The sequence below is a fragment of the Trichosurus vulpecula genome, chromosome 3 (genome assembly GCF_011100635.1).
Source record: "Trichosurus vulpecula isolate mTriVul1 chromosome 3, mTriVul1.pri, whole genome shotgun sequence".
Lineage (NCBI taxonomy): Eukaryota > Metazoa > Chordata > Mammalia > Diprotodontia > Phalangeridae > Trichosurus > Trichosurus vulpecula.
In genome coordinates, this window is record NC_050575.1 from 380,320,893 (window position 1) to 380,344,155 (window position 23,263).

General features: G+C 49.8%; 1 protein-coding gene across 1 annotated transcript; it reads left to right on the forward strand.

Annotated features, from left to right (window-relative positions):
- The first annotated feature begins 4,240 nt into the window (after positions 1 to 4,240).
- EDC4 (enhancer of mRNA decapping 4) lies at positions 4,241 to 23,168 on the forward strand. The gene is given in 30 exon segments (XM_036750344.1): positions 4,241 to 4,410; positions 7,940 to 8,096; positions 9,447 to 9,558; positions 10,139 to 10,238; positions 10,778 to 10,893; positions 10,895 to 10,968; positions 11,271 to 11,418; positions 12,072 to 12,176; positions 13,218 to 13,327; positions 13,534 to 13,617; positions 13,854 to 13,949; positions 14,070 to 14,172; positions 14,348 to 14,528; positions 14,620 to 14,692; positions 14,818 to 14,909; positions 15,026 to 15,222; positions 15,397 to 15,485; positions 15,586 to 15,739; positions 15,823 to 16,256; positions 16,535 to 16,636; positions 16,888 to 17,040; positions 17,193 to 17,229; positions 17,466 to 17,643; positions 18,038 to 18,193; positions 18,350 to 18,465; positions 18,585 to 18,750; positions 18,924 to 19,110; positions 21,464 to 21,683; positions 22,035 to 22,198; positions 22,495 to 23,168. Coding segments are annotated over 30 exon segments (4,182 nt in total). The 5' UTR covers positions 4,241 to 4,325; the 3' UTR covers positions 22,688 to 23,168.
- Positions 23,169 to 23,263: the final 95 nt, after the last annotated feature.

The window sequence follows — 23,263 nt, forward strand, 5'->3', positions numbered from 1 at the left end:
GGACTGGCTTTGCCAGGGCGTGGCTTACAAAGATGCTATTTGCTTCTTTATCTTAGGGATTTTTAAAAAATTTGCTTTTCCGTTCTTATTTGGAGCTGGGTGAAGGGAGAAAGCTCATGTGGAGATTTGGTTTTCTTTTTTTCTAAGCTACATGTGATCTGTTCCCTTGCCAGTCAGCCCTGTCAGTGTGTATCCAGGATACTGCAACATCTAGACTAAGTAGTGGGAAGACCAGCACAGGATTGATTTAGGAGAGGAAATCTCTTGGGAGGGGTGTGAGGTAATGGGATAATTTGCTGTCTTCTCCTCCCTTCCAGTGAGACGCAATCATGTCATTGGGCCTATTACCCGATGTTGTATGCCTCCCTAAAATATCCTTGTGGCAACAGAAGCTTAATTACTTTGTTGGCATCTAGCTTCGTTTTGAAGACATGTAAGGAAGTAGAAAGCAACTTTATACTTTGGAGCTTCTTACATGCACACACACACACACACACACACACATCCCTCTGCTAAGTTGATTTCTATTTTCCTCCACCCCTATTGTACTATTGCATGACCCAGACACTCTTAAATCCATTATCCTTAAGTCTGATGGGGTAGAGGTTTATAGCCATAGGAGGATACAAATTAAGGCCCTTCATGCTTCTGTTCTCTAAATACAAGTCTCCCCACACAACAGTCTAAATAGGTAAATAGTCTAAATGTTTAAATGGTAAATCCCCTGCTAAACTAGGAGCATGGAAGGGCAATCAAGGATGGCAGGACACTTTTTTTTAGGACCAGAACCAACCTCAATTCCTTTCTCGACCCCAGGACTTGAACTGGTCTCCCATATTATAGTGTTAAAGCTGGAGGGGCCTCAGGTCATCTTGTTCAGTTCTCTCCTTTTTCAGAGAGGTGAAATTGCTTGTTCAGCTAAGGTCAACCTGCACAGGTAGCCAGTGGCAGAGCCTAGCCTAGGACTCGCAAGCCAATGGTCTTTCCACAATGGCACACTGCTTCCCAAAGGACCTTTCAGGCCCAACTTAATGTAGTCAGTTCCAAATGCACCAGCAGTTGCAGCATTGGCAGAAACCAGCATTGAGCGGGTCCTTTGTACATTGACACCAACTGACTTGCTTCTTCCTCACGCTTAGATCTACTCCCAACTCTGGGGAGGTAAGGGTCACCTTTTCTGGAATGCACCACTAACTCCTACCTTGAAATGCCTAATGCCTGGAGGACTGCTGCAGGGACCAGACTTGTTTTCTGCCTGTGATATAAAACTAAGTACATTTCTATAACATGGTTTCCCTTCTGCATTTGGTTGAGGACTCATCTTTGCTAGGATAATAAGTTTCTTGAGTTGTGGGCTTTTGCATGTTTATCTGACATGCTGCATACTTTGATACAAAGATGCCTCTGAAGAACTCATGGCTGTAGATACTATTTGACAGAGCTCAGGTGTCTGGTTACTTTGAACTGACCCAATACAAACACTATATAAGCTATATATATGAAAGCAGCAATGGTGTGCCTGTGCTTGAAATGTGTAATCATTAAAGAGTTGGTGTTTTGGGTTTTTTTTTTTAAACAAAACAAAACCGTGCCTTACTTGATAAAACAGAGGAATATCCATACCTGGGAGAAGAGATGTCAATGGAACCCAAAACCTAGGAGCCTCTCCTTATGCCTAGGAAATTCCTTTTCAGGCAGGCCCCCCTTTGGAGACTTGAGTCCCCTGCTTGGTGGCCACCTTTGTCAGGCATGTGCTTAACCAGTATGTATCGATGCAGGGTTCAAAGAGCCTCATGGTCCTTCATCTTTGCTTTTGAGTTTTCTGGATCCCTTTCTCAGGTTTGCTCAGAGTGCTTCGTCCTTTATGTAGACTTGGGAATGACTTGAGTTGACCACCCCACTTTTCAGGGAAGGAAGCAAAGACCTACAGTGCTGTTGGGGATGGATGTCAATCCTCTAAATACCCAACACAATATTTTCTCTTTCTAGAGAAGCTCAGACCAACTCCAAAGAACCAAGTCTCAAGCCCTGTAGTCTCCTGACTCCAGAGTTTATTCCGGGTTCATTTTTTCCCCATAAAGGATTGCACCAGACTGGGTAATGTAAAACTTTTTGGGCACTTCAGAAAGCCTCATCTAATATAACCTGGAATTGGGCTACTCCTATATCCCAGACTAATCCCTGCACTTTCCCTTTTTCAGGCCTTGGGGCTTGGATGATTAGGTGATACTCCCCTTAGATCTCTGGTCTTTTGACAGCTACAGGGCATAGTGGAAAGGATATTGAGTTTGGAATAGAGGACTTGAGTTTCAGTCCTGGTTATTAACCAAATGGCCTGGAGCAAGTCACCTCTCCCTTTGAAGCCTCAGGGCCTTCACTTGTAAAATGAGGGTTTTGGGGTAGAAACTAAGCTCCCTTTAAGCTTTCATATTCTGTGATTCTGGTTGTAGTAGAAAGTCAGGAAATCGGGGTTTGAAACTTAGCTCTTCCACTTGTGTGACCATGAACAGGCTGGTCATTTCCCTTCTCTACTATGCAGGTTACCCATGTAAGAGATTAGGTTATTAAAGTCTTTCAACTCTAAAGCCTGTGACTGTCAGTGAGTCTGGTCTGCATTTCTGTCCTTTTAGATGTATGGAAAGACAACCTCATTAGTATTCCTATGGGGAGAAGCAATAGGTGACATAAGCCTCCCTGCCCCTCAGAATGATGGACTGCATACTATAATTGAAAGAGGACTGGAATTTTAAGTCAGAAGGATCTGGCTCCTACTCAGTTACCCCCATGGCCCTTGGCAAGTTTAAGGTTTCACTTCTAGATACTCCTGTAGCTCTTGCATAAGACAATAGGTCCCTGCCCTAGAAGCCCAGGAATGTACATACTAAATAGTAACTGTTTTCTCTTTTGGCCAGGAACCCTGAGGGTCTTCCCCTCCCAGTTGGGTTTTTTTTTTTTGAGTTTTGATTAAAGGGGACATCCTTGATTAACTTCTTAAAGAGGCCTACTCACTGATTGGGTGTAAGCTCATTCCAAGTGAGAACCTGAAAAAACCTTAGCCTAAAAGGGCTAGGGTCTCCCAATGCATTCTGGGCCATCTCCAGTCATTCTGGTGAATATCAGGCCACTGGACAGAGAAAGTGAAACTTCCACTGCCCTCTCTAACTCAAATCAAAGTCAACTGCAATTCATGTTATCATTTCCGTGATGTCATGGTCTTCCTTGAAAACGAAGGACAGAACATGTACAAGAACCTTGCACCTCTTGTAGGGTTGAAGGAAAGTCCTTTGTAAACCTCATAGTGCCATACAAAGAGAAGGGAATAAGCGTTTATTAAGCAGCTACTATGAGCTAACAAATGTGGAGCAATATTGATTGAAATAGGGCTTCTGATTCCAAATCTAGTGCTCTCCACCCTGCTCTTTTCAAGAAACATCTTTTCCTGCATTCATGATCCTCAAGCGATTTGATTTTCCTCTTTCTCACACCATTCCTATTTTGAGGGTCTGTGGTCGGTCCAAGGCTATCTTTCATTCTGGCCTTCATGAGACTTCCCCAGACAGACAGGACTGCTGTGGCTGAGCCCAGGGATCATTTTCTGTCCCAGCCACTCGGCCCGGAAGCCATGGCAAGGACTCCATAGGGTCTTGGGCTTCAGAGACCACTTAATCCTATAGAGGAGGAAAGGTCCAGAGAAGAAGTAGCTTGCCCAACACCCCGGGGACATGTCAGTAGAACTAGGATTCAAGGCCCAGGGCAAGGTTGTTTCCCCTGGACAAGCTGGGTGTCCTTGGGCCCCTTAAAGACCCTTCTTTAACTCAGTGATGCCACGGTCTGTCATTTTAACTTGACTAATGCTGCCCCTTCTCCTCTGAAATACGACTGGTTAAAATCGTACCGCCCAAGGTCAGGGTGAAGCAAGAGCCTTCTTCGGCTTCCCCCGGGCAGCGGGGGCTGCGCTCGCTCTAGGACCCCGGCGGCGCAGCGTGAGCCAGCGCAGGCTAGGAGCCGGAACCTGAGCATCCCGGAACCTTTGTGGGGCTGTGCGGGCTCCGAGGGCGGTGGGGGGAGCTCGGCGCGCGGCGGACCGGAAGTGGAGGCGGTTGGTGGGGTTGGCGGGGCTGAGGGAGCGCCGAGCGAGCGAGCGGACGGAGCCGCCTCAGCAGCCGCCGCAGCTGCGGGTGAGGGCGGGAGGAGGTGGAGGAGGAGTGGCGGCTGTCCGGCGGTCCGGTGCGGCCCGGCGGGGAGGACGTGAAGGAGGAGGAGGAGGAGGAAGCGGACGGTGACGGTGACGCCCTAGCGGAGCCGAGGCCCCGCAGCCCGGCCCCATGGCCTCGTCCTGCACCAGCATCGACATCGAGGACGCCACGCAGCATCTGCGGGACATCCTGAAGCTGGACCGTCCGCCCGGAGGTCAGGGGGCACGTGCGGAGGAGGGGGGGGAGGGGCGGGAACCCCTGCCCCCCGCGGGGCGAGGCCGGGACCTCGGGCCGGGCTGGACTCTGGACGCCATGTGGCCCAGCCCCCTCCTTTGACCGACTAGGAAGCTGAGGCCTCCCGAAGCGAAGTGACCAGGCCAAGGTCACACAGCTCGTGAGGGAATCAGCCAGGATGCCAGCCCGGGTCTTCTCAGGCCGTAGTCAATAAGCCTTGATTAAGCAACCGCTGTGTTCCCGGCGCGGGGCTGAGCGCTGGGGATACAAAGAAAGGCGAGGAGAAGTGCCAGCTCTCCAGGAGCGAGCCCCCCCCCCCCCCCCCCCCCCGTCTAAGCGGGGATTCTGGGGCTCTTTCCATACATCCCGCTGTCCCCCTCCCCCTCCACGAGAGCTGGGGAAGGAGTGTCTTGGGAATCTTGTCTTAAGATCCCTGCTTGTCATCCTTCCGAGTTTCCCCATCTGCAGAATGGGGGACGATAATTCTCAAACCAGTTACGTCCCAAAGTTGTGAGGGTTCAATGAGATTTTATAGATAGACAGATACACGCATATAGATATATAGATAGAAATTAAAAGCCCTTTGTCAACATTAAATCATTACCTGCTTTATTGTTATTATACTATAAATTGTAAAATCGAGCTTCTGGGTTTCTCACCTGTTAAAAAAACGAGTGTACTGGATTAGATGATCTCTTAAGGTGCCTTCTAACTCTGACTTAGTTTTTTCTTTCAGTCTCCTCAACCTCGTTCTAGAGTTGATCCCAGTCATCTCATCTCTGGGAATGGATTGGAGTAGAAAAAGCATTTATTAAGCCCCTACAGCATGCAAAACACTGGGGAGTGAAAGGGCCTTCTCATTCTGGGGGGCTGGAGGAAAGGAGTGTTGCCTTTTCTTGAGTAGTTTGCAGTTCCTGAGTCATAGATGCCCTTGGAGCTTGGGGAATTTCTCTTCCTTTGCTACCTTTTTGTTTCTCACTGCTATTCAGAGGTTATCCATGTAATCCTTGGGCCTCTGAGGGTCAGCTCCAGGCCATACGGCTTCATCCTTATGTCTGAGCAGCAAGCTGTGTGTAGCCTTCACCCACTTTGTGTATGAACATCTGATGTGAGTTGGTTCTGCAGCATAAGGCCTAGTGGTCCTTAGCAGGCAGTACTTACCATTCCATTCCATCTCCACCCCCATTCTCTCTTTTTGAAAAGACAGCCTGTTCAAGGAAGCCAAAAATGGATAAGCAGACTGAACTGGAGTTTTTCCTCTCCTTTCTCCCCTCTCCCCCCTCCTCCCATTCTCTTTAAGCTTTCATCTCTTCCTGTGGAGCCACAGACAACACTCCCGTGTTTCATGTAGGCCAACTGAGGCAGATGGAGGAGGAAGGGAGGTGGTAGACTTTACAGATTAGTCTTGAGCTCTAACCAGGAGGTGGCCAAAGCATGAAGGGCAAATTGTTCCAGATTCTGCAGACCAGCTGATTAGAGTGGCACAGACAGAAATCATCCTCAGACCTAACAATCCCTTTTATTCATCAGTCAAGGACTTTAGGTACTGGGGCTTTCCACTTCTTCTACCAGCTAACTTAATATACTTATTTCTCACTTATGACCTTCCAATGCTCCCTGTTGAACATTTCTTCCTTTCCTTATTGGGAGGATAGGCAGCCCTGGAGATGAACAGGACTGTACCTGCTTGGGTCTCAGGTATCTTTTACTTTTTCTGAGGAGCACTGGAGGCATTTCTGACTAGTCTGGCTTTGGCTTCACCTCTTGGCTAGTTAGGTGTTTTTATTTTCTTTTCTGTTAGGGGGTCCATGGTTTTACTGACCTGAAAGATCTACAGAATACCAGGCAGAAGTCCTCTCACTCCCATTCAGTTTGCTTAATTTGCTTTTCCTAGTTGTTGTAGATTGACTTTCATATAGGGTACTACTGGTACTGTGGTGGTTTTGTAGAGCCCAAATTTGTCTCCCCTTGTACCTCTGTAGGCTGCTGTTCATCTTGGGTACTACCTGCAATGGGTAAACTTGAGTTTCTATAGAAGGATCCAACTTTTGTGTTTGGGTTTGTGAGGCAGCCAGTTGTTGGAGCAACAGGCCCATCTGTAAACATTTCTTCCAACTATAAGGAAGAAGTTTACAAATAAGATTTCAGAGGAACCAGTCTTGTATCCCCACAGAATCCTACATGGCCTTTTTATATGTTCTGCTACAGAAGAAATTAGAAGTAGCCACCTTTAATCTCTCCCCTATTGCCAAGGACTTTTCAGGGCTCCTGTATTTATTGTCTTTTGAGGCTTTTTCCCCCTTTCATTCTGCAGTTAAACTCTAAGCAACATTCTTGTTAGGATTATTCTCTGTTCATGAAAATAGGTAACATTTACTTCCTTTTCTTCCATCCCTTGAAATGAGGTGAGCAGGTGCCTAAAGCCTCCTGGGCACTCTGGGTCCCTGACCTGGCTCTGAGCCTATTAGAGATGGTTAGCGTCTAGGAAACAGCTATGGCAAATTACCCAAGAGTTTCCATGCATGCGTGTGCATTTCCATAGCCAGCCACTGAGCTGCTCATTCACTTAGTTCTTCTTTGAGTCCTGTGTGTTTCCCCAGGGAAACTCATCCTGTTCCCTCTCTTCATTTGTTCCCAATTTCTTCCTGTTCATTTCTCCTGAACACTCTCAGTCATGGTAGCCTTCTTCATGCTGTTTCCATGAAAGCAGAGAGATTTTGTCTTTGTTTTACATGTTAGGAGGGAGAGTTGTGATAGGAGAGCACAGCAGCAGGTAACCCAGTTGGGGAGAAAGCCAGGTCCCCAGACCTGTAGCTGCCCAGCCCCAGGGCAGTCCTCAAAGGTAAGTAAAACAATAATATCACTAACTCGGTCGCGTATCAAGGGTGCCAGTACAACAGTCATTTGTGATAATCTTTTTGGAGGCTTTAAATTGACATAAATAAATATTTCCTGAGTGCCTACTGTGTGCCAGACAGATGCTCCTGGGAAGGCTCATATTGTGAAAATTGTGTACTGGATTTGGAGTCAGAGCACCTGGGTTCAGATCTCAGCTCAGCCATTTACAACCCATGTGACCATGGGCAAATCATGTAACCTTGAACAGATTCATTTTCCTCATCTGTAAAATAAGAGGGTTGGATTAGATAATCTCTGTTGTGCCTTACATCTCTCAGCATATGCTGTAGTCCTGTATATGAAACCTCGTCCCTGCCCTCAAGGAGCATACAGAATCCTTAGGGTGAGATTACTACATAAAAAGCTAAATGAGAACACACGCAGGAAAGCAAAGGAAAACACGGGCAGTGGTAAGACTGACAAGCCCCATAGGAATTTAGAGCACAGATCACTTGGGGCTGAGGAAGGGCTTTGTGGAAGGGACGGCATTTCTGCTGGCTCTCAGAGGGTGATGGGATTAAAGTAGAGGTTGGAGAGGAGCAGCATGAACAAAAGCATCCAGGTGGAAGGGGTGGAGATGCTTAGGACTGGGAGCTTCCTTTTTTCCTCAGGCTCAGGCACAGAGAGCCAGCGGACATCCAGCTCCTACAATGGAGATCTAAATGGACTTCTGGTGCCAGACCCCCTTTCTTCTGGTGATGCAACTGTACTGTCTAAACCGAGTCACAGAGGAGCACCCTTGGCCAGCCTGGAGGAGAAGCAGGTCATGTAAGTGCCTTGGGCCATGAGGAATTGGTGGGAAGGGACGGCAGTGGTTCCTGCCCCTCCCCCCCCCACCACTTTGCTCTGCCTCAGACTCAGAGCACAACACAGAAAACATTGAGTAGACATATACTGTGTCCAGAGCACTGGGTTAGGCACTGTGAGATGTACAGAACTTAGATAAGCAACAATCTCTTTCCCTCCTGGAACTGACAGTAGGTGACTATAACACCGACACAGACAGCTATACTATACAATGTTACATGGCAACCTCATTACGGAGTTAAACTGTATCTACAACTATGGAGTTTTTTGAGAATTCACTTAACCGCAATGAGGGTACGAAATATAGCACCAGCATAGGTTTAAACTTTTCATTTGTATTTCAACAAAGTTAGAAGGAATGTTAGGATTCAGTGCAAACTAGAATGTACATACAATATGGACCCAAATCTAAGCCTACCTTTCCCCTCCCAAGTCTTGCTTGCATAAAAATCTAAGTATGGCCTCTGGTGGCATGATAACGTCATTAGCCATAATAGTAAAGACTAGAGTGGCATTTGTCAGGATTTGTTTTCTTTCAAAGAAAACTCCTTTTAAGGGGGCTGTCATTTTTTGGGCTGGTGCATGTTGGACGGGCAGTGGGCTGGCCTTTGCCTAGTAGATCCTTCATATGCAAACTAAAGTAATTAACTCCTTTTTCTAGCCCACACTGTCCCATACAAGTATGGGATGGCTAATGGCATGTTAGAAACTTAATAATAGCATTTAAATAGCACTTACTATGTGCCAAGCACTGTGCCAAATGCTTTACCAATATCATCTCATTCAGTTCTCACAACAGCCCTGGAAGGTGGGTGCTGTTATTATGCCACCACTTTGAGCCCCTTACCTCTTCTCTGAAATAGGGTTAATAATGCTTGTACCGCCTAACATAGGGTTGTTTTGGAAAAAGTACATTGTAACCCTTTAAAATACTTTGGAAGTGTAAGAGTGTCAAATTTAGCTTATAGTTGCTGCCGGGTTGTTAATGTGTTGCCCCAGTCCACACACCCTGTGTCCTTAGGGCGGTGGGATAGATGATCCCTGTCAACTCTGATTGCTTCTCCCACTTCCTGTGGGGTTGTTAATGAATATAAGGCACACTGAGGAATGGGAAACAGATAGGGCAGTCCTTGAGGCCAGCCTGAGTGCAGCTGGTCCTGGAGGTAGGAGGAAGGCTGTGAGGTGGGTTAAGTGTTGGCCCTCCTTTCCTTGCTGGAATCCCTCGGCCCCTTCACAGGGGTCCCTATACACTGTTGAGTTTCGGTGCCTGAGACAGAGCTATGGGCCTCTCCTTTGTCTTTCCCCATCCAGCTGTCTTTCTGGAGATGACAGCTCCACTTGCATTGGGATTTCAGCCAAGGAGGTAGAAATAGTGGCTAGCAGTGACTCCAACATCTCCAGCAAGGCTCGGGGGAGTAACAAGGTACGGAACAGGGGCATTTGGGCCTAAAAGGACTAAGAAGGGGGATTTGGGGGTGTGTGGGTGTGTGTGTCAGAGGCTACTAGGCTGCCTCCTGTAAGAACTGCTGGGATGGTGTCACCAGTCTCTTTTCCATCCTTACCAGCTCTCCCATCTTCTCTGAGGTGCTCACCTCTTGGGTCACCCCCTGGTGCCGTTCCCTGTCTCCCTCTCCCTTCTCCTCTAGTCCTAACCTCAGGTAAAGAAACCTGGGGTGATGAGCGCCTGGGTTCTCGCTTGAGGCACACCTTTCCCTTCTGTAAGATTAAAGGGCTCTGTGGGGGTCAAAGGGCCAAGGCCTCACTAGGACTTGGATAGCCTCTGTCCCTTCCCTCCTGCCTCTGATCTCCTTGGACATGTCAGGAACCTGCAAACTCCTTGTGGCCAGGGAGAGACAGACAGGAGGAGTGAGGAAAAGGTTGGAGCCTGGGAAGGCTGCTGTTCTCTTTGTGGAGATAAAGGAGTAGGAGTGACTAAGGCCTGAATATGAGCTCTGCAGAGGTCACTATTCAGGACCTAGGACCTTTTTCACTCTTGATCTCAGGTAAAAATCCAGCCAGTGGCCAAGTATGACTGGGAACAGAAATACTATTACGGCAACCTGATCGCTGTGTCTAATTCCTTCTTGGCGTATGCCATCCGAGGTGAGCTGCCACTCCTTGGGACCAGAGACTTCCTTAGCAAGAACTTTTCCCTAGCCTTCTTGTGGCCAGGTCTGCCTGGGATCTGGCAGCACTGAGGCAGAACACTGGGACTCTTTCCTCAGGCCCTAGGCCGCCCCCACTGAGGCCTTAATTTCCCGTGCCTGGAAAGTAAAGCTGTTGCTTGCCCAAAGAAGATTCCCGAGTACGAGGAAAGTGCTTAACTGCAGGAAACACCCCAAGCTTTGTCCACCCATCCCAGCTCTGACCTTTTAGGACACAGTGGAGGAATTGTCTGGAATGGCAGGGGCGGGGGAACATTGTTGAGTGGGCAGACCAGAGCCCTGTTGTTGGATCAGAGGGAGGGCTTTTCACGAGACCGTGTGGGGTGTTTGCCGGGGACCCACAGAGTTGGAAGTTAGATGGAGTGAGTTTGGGATCAGGCTGTGACTGGTTTCATTCATCTTTGGACCTTGTGCTGGGGGAGCATTGGAGGGTGCTTATGGGGCCTGGCCAGAAGTTATGTCCTCTGATGTCCATAGGTGCCAGCAATGGTTCAGCCATGGTGCGGGTGATCAGCGTCAGCACGGCAGAGCGCACACTGCTGAAGGGCTTCACAGGAAGTGTGGCCGATTTAGCCTTTGCTCACCTCAACTCCCCCCCAGCTGGCCTGCCTGGATGAATCGGGCAGCCTTTTTGTGTGGCGCCTGGCCATGGAGAACAACAAGATCCAGTATCCTTCCTTGGGTGGGTGGGGCTGTTGTTGGGATTTGTTATCTCAGGTGGCTAAGAGAGCCCAGACTGGGGTTGGTTGGCAGAATTGAAGGTCCTGCTCTTCTTACATAATGTGCTGTGGCTCCCTGAGCAGCTCCTATCCTCCTGGGTTCTGCCTGCTGGGCTTAGTGTTGAGGGTGGTGGGAACAACCAGGGGCTTAGACCCCCTCAGAGATCTCTTGTGCTCTGAGCTAGGGAAGGGGAAAGCCAGGAACCTGTATTCTGAGTCAGGCATCTGCCAAGCCCTTAGCTTTGTTCCAGAGAGGAGATTGTGGTGAACATTAAGCGTTCAGAGGGCACACCATTGAATCACTTCCGAAGGATCATCTGGTGTCCATATATCCCAGAGGAGAATGAGGAAAGCAGTGAGGAGGGCAGCCAGACTCTGGCCCTGCTACATGAAGACAGGGTAAGGGGCAAAGACTGGGAGGAGCCTATAGGCTAGCTGGGGTGGGGAGAGGGCCAGAGAGAAGGCTTGCTGACCAGGAAGAGGCCCTGTCAGCATGGCAGCCTGTTGTAGAAATTCCCAGCAGCCAAGCACCTCTGATTGCCTATTTCCAATTCCATTGTTTAGGTATCAGGAAACCCCGATGGTTAGAATTAGGCCTTTTGTTTTATTTTTTCTGCTGGATTTGGGGACTTCAGGACTTGTCCCAATGACCATAATATTTCTTGTCCCACCCTGTCACTCCAAAGCTGGAGAGCTGGTGCTTAGTGTGTCTGTCTTTCTCTCTCTCTCTCTCTCTCTCTCTCTCTCTCTCTCTCTCTCTCTTTCTCTCTCTTCTCCTCCCCCATCTCTCCCTCCCTGCCATGTTTCTCTCTTTTCCCATCTCTCTCCCTCTCTCCCTTTTCTTCTTCTCTCCCCATTCTTTGTTTCTCCTTTCCCTCTCCCTGTCCTTCTCCATGTCCCTCTCCCTTCTTGCTTCTTTCCTCTCTCTCATATCAGGCTGACAGCCTTAGAGTTCTCTAAAACAACCTACAGAATGTTCTGGCCAATCTCTGGCTTCTAGGTTTGAAGCTTCCCATTTCTCTGAAGGGTCACCTCATTCTTCCTTTGCTTAGGCTGAGGTGTGGGACCTGGACATTCTCCGAGCCAACAACAGCTCCTGGCCTGTGGATGTCAACCACATCAAAGAAGGCTTCATTGTGGTGAAGGGCCATAGCACGGTGAGAACTCAGGAACCTTCTTCAGGGGATCTGTGAGACCCTATTGATGAGAGCAGAGCCTTTGTAGACCAACAAACCCACAAGTCGGGAACATGGCCCAGAAATGCCAGGTAGTTTCAGAATCATAGATTTTCTGAGGTCGTGTGGTATGACTTGAACCTGTGCAGGAGTCCATTCTATTGACCAGTAGGCACTGAAGTGTTCGCCATGTGCCAGATATTGTACTTCATGGTAGGAATAAAAAAATAGGGAACAGTTAGAACAGAGCTACTCTCAGTGTCCTTCCGGAATCCGGTGACCATAGCACCATTGCTGCTCTGACCAGAACACTGTTCAAGAGAGCGCATACATCTCCTTCAGGACACTTGCTTGTTGGACTTGGGATCCCTCCACCCCTCACTACTAATCCAGTTTTTTCCACAAGAACTATTTTGCCTAACCATGTCTCCCATATCTGTGTAATTGATTCCTAAAACCCAAGTGTGGTATTTTACATGCATCCCTTTAAAATTTAATCTTATTAAAGTCAAATCATTGTTTGAGAGTACAAAAATTAGTTTGGATCCTGACTCTCTCATCCAGGGTGTGAACTGTAGTTTTTTTCTTCAGTAAATTTGATAGTCATGCCTTCATCCATATGTCATTTAAGTTATTAAGAAAAGTGTTGAATTTTAGCTCCACTCATGGCCTCTTATAGTCTGTACCTCCTAAGAGTAAAATGTCCTTAAGGAGAATATGAAAGTGATCCCTCACCCAGGAAGAACTTGGGACTTTAATCTTCCTGATTACTCATCCCTGCCACAGGCATTCTCCTCTCAGAATTTATTGTTGGTTACATATACATATCTATGTGTATGTATCCAGATTCTATCCTAACAAATGATCCATGAAATGCACATTTTCTTCTATGCTGTAATGCATCTCCTGGTGTTGTGTGTCCAGCATAGTGCTGAATCCATGTTGATGATAACTGTTGACTATCCCCTTCTCCTCTTGGTCCCTGGAGCTGGATAGTGAGTGGTTGGGTCTTCTTCCTCCTAGTGCCTGAGTGAAGGAGCTCTCTCTCCCGATGGGACTGTTTTAGCCACTGCAAGTCATGATGGCTTTGTTAAGTTCTGGCAGATCTATATAGAGGGCCAAGATGAGCCAAGGTAAGGCGAGTCTGGGGTTTGGAAGTGGATTGGCATCTAGAGACTGGCTTCTTGTTTGGGTATGGAAGAATATGAGTGAGCATAATCAGGCTGGGTACTGGAGTTGACAAGAGACAGGATTGACCCCTTCGTCTGTAAAGTCGGACCTCTGTGATGCTGGTGACAGCCTGTGTACCAGGACCGTCTTCCCACAATTTTCATTGCAGGTGTCTGCATGAATGGAAACCTCATGATGGCAGGCCTCTCTCCTGCCTTCTGTTCTGTGACAACCACAAGAAACAAGACCCTGAGTGAGCCTGCCCCCTCCCTCTTCCTTTACTTTTGGGCCCTTTAGGAGATTCGGATTGGGGGTGGTAGTAAAGGTTCCTGGGCACTTTGGGGGAGGGTCATCACAAAGTGAGCCCCATAGAGCAAAGAATAGGGAGATATTGCCAGTGGGGGAGGGTGGGTGGGTAACGGCAAATAAGGCCCCAAGAGCCCATGCCCACTCCCCCACCCCACCCCCAAGCTCCTCCTTGTTTCGCAGAGTCCCCTTCTGGAGGTTCCTCATCACAGGAGCTGACCAAAACCGGGAACTGAAGATGTGGTGCACAGTGTCATGGACCTGCTTGCAGACCATCCGGTGAGTGGGTGCTGGGGCTGAGAGGCAGGGAAAGAGGGCAATTTTGGAGGCTGTAGGCTCTGACCTCCCTTGGATGGAGATCCTTTTGCACTAATGCCAGTCTCCTCTGTACCCCATTAGCTTTTGTCCAGACATATTTAGCTCAGTGAGTGTGCCTCCAAGCCTCAAAGCCTGCCTGGACCTTTCAGCTGAATACCTGATCCTCAGTGATGTACAGAGAAAGGTAGGAGATAACTGGGGAAGTTAGGGGTTACCCAGGAGTTGGATGGCAACTCCAGAGAGGTGGCTTCCTGATGTTGCTGTCTGAGATCCTTCTCTCTGGAGTTGGATCGATCTGGGGGAAGGTCTGAGTTCCCCAGGACACACAGTCTGAGCCATCCCTTGGGTACCATGCATAGGTGCTGTATGTGATGGAGCTGCTGCAGAACCAGGAGGAGGGCAGGGCCTACTTCAGTTCTATCTCTGAGTTCCTGCTCACCCACCCTGTGCTGAGCTTTGGCATTCAGGTTGTGAGCCGCTGCCGGCTTCGGCACACAGAGGTTCTCCCAGCTGAGGAGGAGGGTGATAGCTTGAGCGCAGGTGAGACTAATTTAACATATTACCCCTCTTGTGCCATAGAAATGAGAGAGGAAAAGGGGCTGGCCTTGAGACCATGTCACTGTCTTTACAGAGGGCTCCCATGGTGCTGGGGCAGTGGAGTCAGCAGCTGGTGTACTTATCAAGCTCTTCTGTGTCCACACCAAGTAAGTCCCTCCCCCCAGAAACCTTTGTGCCAGCCTCAACTGAGGGACTGTGAGCCCCAGTCCCTGGGATCTCTGTAAGCCCAGAGAGTCACATAGAAGAGCACTGAGCTCTCCTTCCCTGACAGGGCCCTGCAGGATGTCCAGATACGCTTCCAGCCCCAGCAGAGCCCTGACGTGGTGGCCCCACTGCCTTCCCACTCGGCCCGAGAAGACTTCGGTGAGTGGTGGCACTCAGACTCCTCGTGGTAGAGCAAAAGGGGAAGGTCCAGCGTCATTTTCTGTCTGTCTTTTTCTGAAGGGGTCAGGCCTCAGGGGTGCTCTTTCCTCCCTCAGGGTTTGGAGAGCACCTGCCAGAGCTGAACTCGGAGAGTCTGGCCTCTGGCCAGGGTTCTGGCCAGGGCTCTCAGCCTGACCTTCGGCGTATCGCTGACCTGCCTGTCCCTTCCGACTTTCTCAGCCTGACTAATGAGGCCAAGCCCAAGCTCATGACTCCTGATGCCTTCATGACTCCGAGCGCCTCTCTGCAGCAGGTACAGCCCTGGGCAGAGGGAGGGGTGCTCCAGGGCCGCCTTCATTGTAAGGGTAAAGAGACTCAGATTCAGGAAAGATGAGGAACTTGTCCAAGGTTACATAGCTCTGAACCTTTCTTGGCCCGTGGGTTTTCAAGCCAGTTGCTCCTCTATCTTCATGTCATGTCTCTGCAGATCACAGTGTCCCCTGGAAGCAGTGGGAGTTCTTTAACAGCCGTGACATCCTTGAATACCACCTCAGCCACAGACACGACCATGCCCAGGTAAGAGAAGGTATCCTGGGCTTGCAAGGGGCCATTAAGGGATCCAGAGTCAAGGGTTAGAGGACTTCTCTACAAAATTGGCCTTTTTTCCCTAACTCAGGCCTTCTGAGGAGCTGACCCTGAGCCCCAAGCTGCAGCTAGACAGCAGTCTGACCCTGAGCAGCAGCAGTAGCAGTCTTCAGGCTAGTCCCCGTGGCCACAGCGTCCTCATCCCAGGCCTCTCTGATAAACTAGCTACCAAAGGGCCCAGCCAGGTGGGTTAGCAGCTTCTGGGAAGTGGAATGACGGGGGTTCAGGAGGGAGATGGGCAGCAGTTAAGTGGGAGCTCTTTGGGCAGGTCCCACAAGGGAACCCATCACTGTCCTTGGAGCTGCAGGAGGTAGAGCCCCTGGTGGTGCCACAGGCTTCTCCGACCCGGGCCCGCTCCCCCGACGTCATCTCCTCAGCCTCCACAGCCCTGTCCCAGGACATCCCTGAGATTGCCTCCGAGGCTCTGTCCCGAGGGTTTGGCACCACTGCTCCAGAGGGCCTTGAGCCTGACAGTATGGCATCTGCTGCCTCGGCCCTGCACCTGCTATCCCCACGGCCTCGGCCTGGCCCTGAGCACGGCCCCCAGCACAGCCTGGATGGGAGTCCTGGGGAGGGCGAGAAGCGGAGCACGCCGTCCTTGCTGGAGACAGCGCTGAGCCAGGAGACCAGTGCTGCAGACAGCAAGGCCTGGCCTGCCGCACCTGATATCACCCGGGAAACCCGCAACAGCCTGGCCGACAGGTAAAGGCCGAGTCAGTCCTGCCCTGCCTCCCTCTTCCTCTCCTTGCCCCTCTTCTCTAGCTAAAGTGCCACCTTTACTAGTTTCTGGGACTGCATTCTTAGCCTCAGCCCTTCTCCCCTGGACTCTCACCAGCACAAATAGGAAAACTCTACAGGCCTAGGAAGGGAGGTGGGGGGCTTCTGCCCTGGCACAGGTCCTATGAAGGGGGTGTGGGGATGACCCTTTGGTCTCTGGCCTTTTTCAACATGTCTTCCCTCATCTTCAACTTCTCACACAGTCCCAGGGATGATGTGCAGGAGAAACACAAAGGCTCTTCCTATCACAGGCATGCCTACCATCTGCTGCAACAGGACAGTCAGGATGCCAGTGCTGAGCAGAGGTGCCACCTTTCTGCTCCCACCCCTGTCCCTGCTCATCCACCCAGGAACCTTTCCTCCCCACTCAATCCCCACAGTGACCTAACTCAGGGCTTCAGGGCCACATCCTGAGCCCCAAGGTTGCTAGTTTGTCAAGTGTCCTGACCCTCCTCCTTGGTTACTATATTTATCTTGTCCGTGGGGGCTGTTGGGTGGTGTGGGCAGGGAGGTGTAAAAGTGGGTGGGTGTTCACTGCCTTCTCCCACCCCAACAGTGACCATGATGATGAGGTGGCCAGCTTGGCCTCAACCTCAGGTGGCTTTGTTGCCAAAGCGACGGCCCCAAGACTGCCAGTGAAGGACTGGAAAACCAAGGGGTCTCCCAGGGCCTCACCCAAGCTGAAGAGAAAGGGCAAGAAAGACGATGGGTAGGTGGAACCATAGGGCAGCAGGTAGGGTCTGAGGGGGTCACAAGTCCCAACCTGTTGCCCCGGCCTCTTATCTTCCCTGCTTTTCCCAGCCGCCCATCTCCTGGAGGTCCCCAGTGATCAGGTCTCATCAGACTCTTTTCTTCTTGCAGGGACTTGGCACAAGGCCCCTGGCTGGTAGAACACCAGGTGAGCTCAGAGTTTCCCCAGGCCTTCCTCTCACTAGACCTTTTTCTCTCCTTCCTTGACTGACTGAGTAGCCCCTCAGGCCAAGACTCTTCTCTCTCCCCTGGGAAATCTCAGAAGGCCACCTTCCAAGGAAGGCTGGATTCAGAGACATCCCAGGTCATGCCTGGAGTCTCCTCTCTAGGAGGAAGAGGGCCTGGTGCCCTCAGCCTGGAGTGATACATGTGTCCCCGTGCCAGGCAGCAGAAGCTCCTGAAGAGTGGCTGGCCCTGGTTCGAGGGCAGCAGCGGGAGCTCGCCGAGCTGCGGCAGAGTCACGCCGAGCTGCTGCAGCGGCTGACAGACCAGTTGGACTCAGTGCAGAGCTCTCTCATGGGCCATGTGGAGAGAGTCCTGGAATCTCGACAAGAACATGAGCGTATCCTTGGGGTGGGATCTGGGCTTTGGGGCCCATGGGAGGGGTTCTGCATGCACACTCGAAAGGGCCGGGTCAGGGGCATCATCTAGAACTGCCAGTCCAGTGTGGTCATGGCAAAGAGCGAGCTTTGGCTCCCAGTGGTGACACTCGAGGCAAGTCATTTTGACTCTCTGAGCCTCAGTTCTCCCCCTTTGTAAAATGGGAATGATAACCTTTGCCCTACATACAGCCCTGGGTTATATGGGGAGCTTCCAAGGGCCCAAAGCGCATGCTTGCTTAGTGTTGTAGGAGACCCTGTGGGCTTCTTCCACAGTTTCTCCTAGAGGTGGAGGGATGGTGGTGGAAGTTGCTTGGCCTCTGTTGGGCCTGCTGAGGTCCTTAGCCAGCAATTCAGAGAGACGGTTAGAGCGGGCCCTGGCTGAGGGGCAGCAGCGCAGCGGACAGCTGCAGGAACACTTGTCACAGCAGTTGTCTCAGGCCCTGTCCTCGGCCGTGGCAGGCCGGCTGGAGCGCACGGTTAGAGAGGAGATGAAGAAAACGATTCCCCAATGTGAGTACAATAGTGTTTGTGGGCGTCCCAGAGGGAGGTGCAGGGGCAAACGAACTTAGGAGCCCTCCTTTCCTGCCCAACCTGCCAGTTCAGTCTGGCACCCCTACGTAAGAACCCCAGTCCGTTCATCCCTTTGCTGTTTCTGCCCTGGCACAGGTGTCTCCAAAAGCTTGGAGCCAGTGACAAGCCAGCTGAGTGGCACCGTGGCGGCCAAGCTGACAGCGGTAGAAGGCACCCTCAAGGAGAATGTCACCAAGCTGGTCAAGTCCAAGGTGTGGAGCCTGTCCCAGGGGTTCTCAGAACCTCAAGTGGATCTGCAGGTGGGGATCAGGGGCTTGTTTCTCTTCTTGGAGTTCACATGCTGCCGCCTGCTCTCCATTGCTTTCCCCAGAACCTGACTGACACGATCGCCCGTGCAGCAGCAGATACTCTACAGGGACCCATGCAGGCTGCCTACCGAGAGGCCTTCCAGAGCATTGTGCTGCCCACTTTTGAGAAGAGCTGCCAGGCCATGTTCCAGCAGATCAATGACAGCTTCAAGCTGGGTACCCAGGAATGTGAGTGGAATCCTCACTTTCCCCCCTGAGCCTGGCCCTCCGCTCTGAGGGACAGCTCCTGGACCCTTTCTTGTTCAGCCATGGAGCCCCATTCAGAATCTGCGTCCTCATAGCCTAGCGTCTCAGTGGTAACCAAGCTCCCTCTCCATCCTTCTTGTCCTCCCCAACTTCAGACCTGCAGCAGTTAGAGAACCACATGAAGAGTCGGAAGGCAAGAGAGCAGGAAGTGCGAGAGCCGGTGCTGGCGCAGCTTCGAGGCCTGGTGGGCACCTTGCAGAGTGCCACAGAGCAGATGGCAGCCTCTGTGAGCAGCAGCGTGCGGGCCGAGGTCCAGCACCAGCTCCACATTGCCGTAAGCAAGTGAGTTGGGGACAGGAGTCCCCATGGAGAAAGACGGGGGTTCTGAGGTCTCGTGGGCAGTGCCCCACAGGTGTGGCACAAAGAACGAGCTCTAGAAGGGACTTGAGGAGGCCGACAAGTGGCACTGGGGCAGGGGCCAGCCCAGGGCTCTGTTGTATGTGGTAGGAAGCAACATTTGCATTTGTTCTTCTACCATCTCCGGAGAAGCCTAGCTGGGTCATTTTGGGCACTCGCCTTGTCCCCTCTCTGGGCCTCCGTTTTCTTAGGTTTCCAGAGGCAGATGGTGGCCCACTGCATGGGGTGCTGGGCCTGGAGTCAAGGACACCTAAGTTCAAATCCAGCCTCAGCTGCTTACTACCTGTATGACCCTGGGCAAGTCACTTAACCTCTGTCTGCCTCAGTTTCCTTAACTATAAAATGGGGATATTAATAGCACCTATTTCCCTAGGTTGTTGTGAGGATCCAATGAGATAATATTTGTAAAGTGTTTATTAGCACAATGCCTGGTACATAGCAGATTAATCACTTAATAAATGCTCATTCCCTTACCCCCTTTCCCTTACCTGTAAAATGAAAAGTTTAGGATAAATCTTTTTTAACTCTTTATTTTTTTTCTTGTTTAACAAGCATTTAATTTCTTTCCCTTCCACTTTTCCCCTGCCTCCAGTTAAAAAAGAAAATCAAAAACCCAAAATGCTTGTAACAAATATGTATAGTCAAACAAAACAAATGACTACATTAACCATATCCAAAAGTGTATTTTTCTTTCTGCATCATGAGTCCGTCACCTCTTTAGTGCGGTTTTTCACTGATCCTCTGGAATTGTGCTAGGTCATTTCATTGACCAGAAGTCTAAAGTTTGTGAGAGTTGTCTTTATGATGCTTTTGTTACTTGATAAATGTTTCTTCTGGTTCCATTCACTGTACTCTAAATCCATTCATACAAGTGTTCCCAGTCTTCTTTGTAACTGTCCCCTTCATCATTTCTTACAGCACGATAGTATTCCATCACGTCTGTATAACCACAGCTTGTTCAGTTATTCCCCAATTGATGAGCATCCCCTCAGTTTCCAGTTCCACAGAAAGAGCTGTTATAAATACATTTGTACAGATGGGTCCTTTTCTTCTTTCTTTAATCTCTTTGGGTTGTAAGCCTAGCATCTCTGGGTCAAAGGTTATGGCTTTGTCAACATTTTGCAACTTTTTGTCAGCATTGCCTCTTTTCCTTTAGTCCCTCTAGAATTTGTCATTTTCCTTTTTCTTAATCATCTTTGACAATCTGATGGGTGTGAGGTAGAACATCTAAGTTACTTTTGTTGACATTTCTCTAATTATTAGTGGTCTGGAGCAATTTTTCCATATTGCTGTTGATAATTTAGATTTTTTTCTCTAAAAACTGCTTATTATTTCATTTTACCTTTTGTCTTACCTTTTATTCTTACTGTCTGAATCTTTTCTTTATATATCTTGAAAATGAGACCTTTATCAGAGAAACTTGTTGCAAATATTTTTTTCCTAACTTTCCCTTCAAATTTTAGTTCCATTGGTTTTGTTTATATAAAAACTTTTTAATTTTATGCAATTGAAATTTGGACTGTACAGTCTTATTTTTTTTTAGTTTTCAACATTCATTTCCATAAGATTATGAGTTCCAAATTTTCTCCCCATCTCTCCCCTCCACCAAACCCCAAGACAGTATGTAATATATGAAGACAAATTAGAACCAATGGGAGAAACCATGAGGAAGAAGAAACAAAAAAAGAGCAAATAATATGCTTCGATCTGCATTCAGACTCCATAATTCTTTCTCTAGATGTGGAAAGCATTTTCCATCATGAGTCTTTTGGAATTGTCTTAGATCATTGCATTGCTCAGAAGAGCTAAATCTATCAAAGTTGGTCATCACACAGTGTGGTTCTTACTCTGTATGGTGTTCTCCTGGTTCTGCTCACTTCACTCAGCATCAGTTCATATAAGTCTTTCCAGGTTATTATGAAGTCTGAGTGCTCCTCATTTCTTACAGCACAATAGTATTCCATTACAATCATATACCACACCTTGTTCAGCCATTCCCTGGTTGATAGGCATCCCCTCAATTTCCAGTTCTTTGCCACCACAAAGAAAGCTGTTAGAAATATTTTTGCACATGTAAATCCTTTTCCCATTTGTATGATCTCTTTGGGATACAGACCTAGAAGTGGTATTGCTAGGTCAAAGGATGTGCACAGCTTTATAAGGCTTTTGGGCATATGAACTGGACAGTCTTCAAGGCTGTTCACACTGGCATTCTGTGGGTCACTGTAAGTAGCCTGAGTCTATGCCTTCATCCTCAGCCTTCCTTCTCTTCTCTCAGCATGCAGGAGTCAATCCTCTCCCAGGTCCAGCGCATTATCAAGGGGGAGGTGAGCCTGGCCATGAAGGAGCAGCAAGCAGCGGTCACTTCCAGTATCATGCAGGCAATGCGCTCTGCTGCCGGCACACCCATCCCAGCTGCCCACCTTGACTGCCAGGCCCAGCAGGCACACATCCTGCAGATGCTCCAGCAGGGGCACCTCAACCAGGCTTTCCAACAGGTATGTCCCTGGCTGGGGACTGTGCTACAGTGTGCCAGCAGGGGGAGCAAGAAGACTTGTGTGAGCTCAGGGTCTCCACACTTTTCCTGGTCCTGTATCCACTCCTGTGTGTGCACAGATCCCTGCCCTCTTTCTTCTCCCTTGTTACCTCAGTTCCCCTCCTTCCCACTTCTGCCTCTCCACTCACTGCTTTACCTGCCTTTTTCACCACCTCCCTGCTTTCCCTCACCTCCAGGTACCCCCTGACCCCTTTATTCCTACTCCAGTGTTCTGCCCTCAAATATCTGCCCTCATGTCTCTTCTCAGAACTTTTCTCCTCATCTCTTCTCGCCATCTACCCTGTTTCCTCAGGCCCTGACAGCAGCTGACCTGAACCTGGTGCTCTTTGTGTGTGAGACTGTGGACCCACAGCAGGTGTTTGGCCAGCCACCTTGTCCCCTGTCCCAGCCTGTCCTGCTCTCCCTCATCCAGCAGCTCTCCTCTGACCTGGGAACCCGCACAGAGCTCAAATTCAGGTCAGTGTGGGTGTAGCAAGAGAAGGGGGGCAGGGTGGAGGGCAGGTCCCTATTTGGGCACTACCCCAGGAACAGAGTGGACTGGACTCCTCCCTTTGCCCCAGGAACCAACTAGGGAATCTGTAGCAAAGGTTAACTTGCCTGTGGGCTTCCACCTCCCCTACCCCAGCACAGGGAACCTTACAGCTCATGGGTTAGAATACTCCCTTCACAGAACATAGGGGATTCCATAAGCCATGTGCTGCCAAGGGGAACCTTCCTCACCTCTGAACCCAGCATCTCTTCCTCACCCATAGCTACTTGGAAGAAGCTGTAATGCACCTGGACCATAGTGACCCGATCACCAGGGACCATATGGGCTCAGTCATGGCCCAGGTACGGCAGAAGCTATTCCAGTTCCTACAGGCTGAGCCCCACAACTCGCTCAGCAAGTCCGCCCGGCGTCTCACCATCATGCTGCAGGGCCTGGCTGTCCCCAGCCTCAACTAGGTGGACATAGGCACCTTGGGTGACCCAGAAGAGGAGGGAGAAGGGGTTGTAGTACTCAACTATGATGACTCCAGGCCCTGGGGACTGAGGGAACACTGAGTTTCTTTGGAACTTGGTGATAAAGTCCAAAGCCAGAACTTTGCCAGCCCCTCCTTGCCCGTCCTCTGTCAGAGGACTATGACTGACCCTGGGGGTTCAGCTCTGGTAATGCCTCTGGAGCAGAAGGGGTCTCCCTGCTGTTTCCTCAGGTTGGCTCTTCAGGCTGAAGGGGCTATGGCTTTCAGCTCTGACTAGGGAGGTTGGGGAATCTGGGCATGCTCCCCCAGGCTCCATCAACTAGGGAGCATGTTTCCGGATTCAACTATTATAACTTGAGTTGAATTTTACATGTTCCTTTTTACCTCCAGTTTGGATCTTTCTGTTTTTGAGTAACATTGAACAAAAATTCAATTAAATGCTTTTTAGATAAAAGCCTCTGCTAGGATGTCCTATGTTTCTCTTTCTGCTGTGCTTTTGCCAGGGTAGGCCAAACACAGGCTGTTGTCCCCCATGATGGGGGACTGGCCTCTTTAAGAG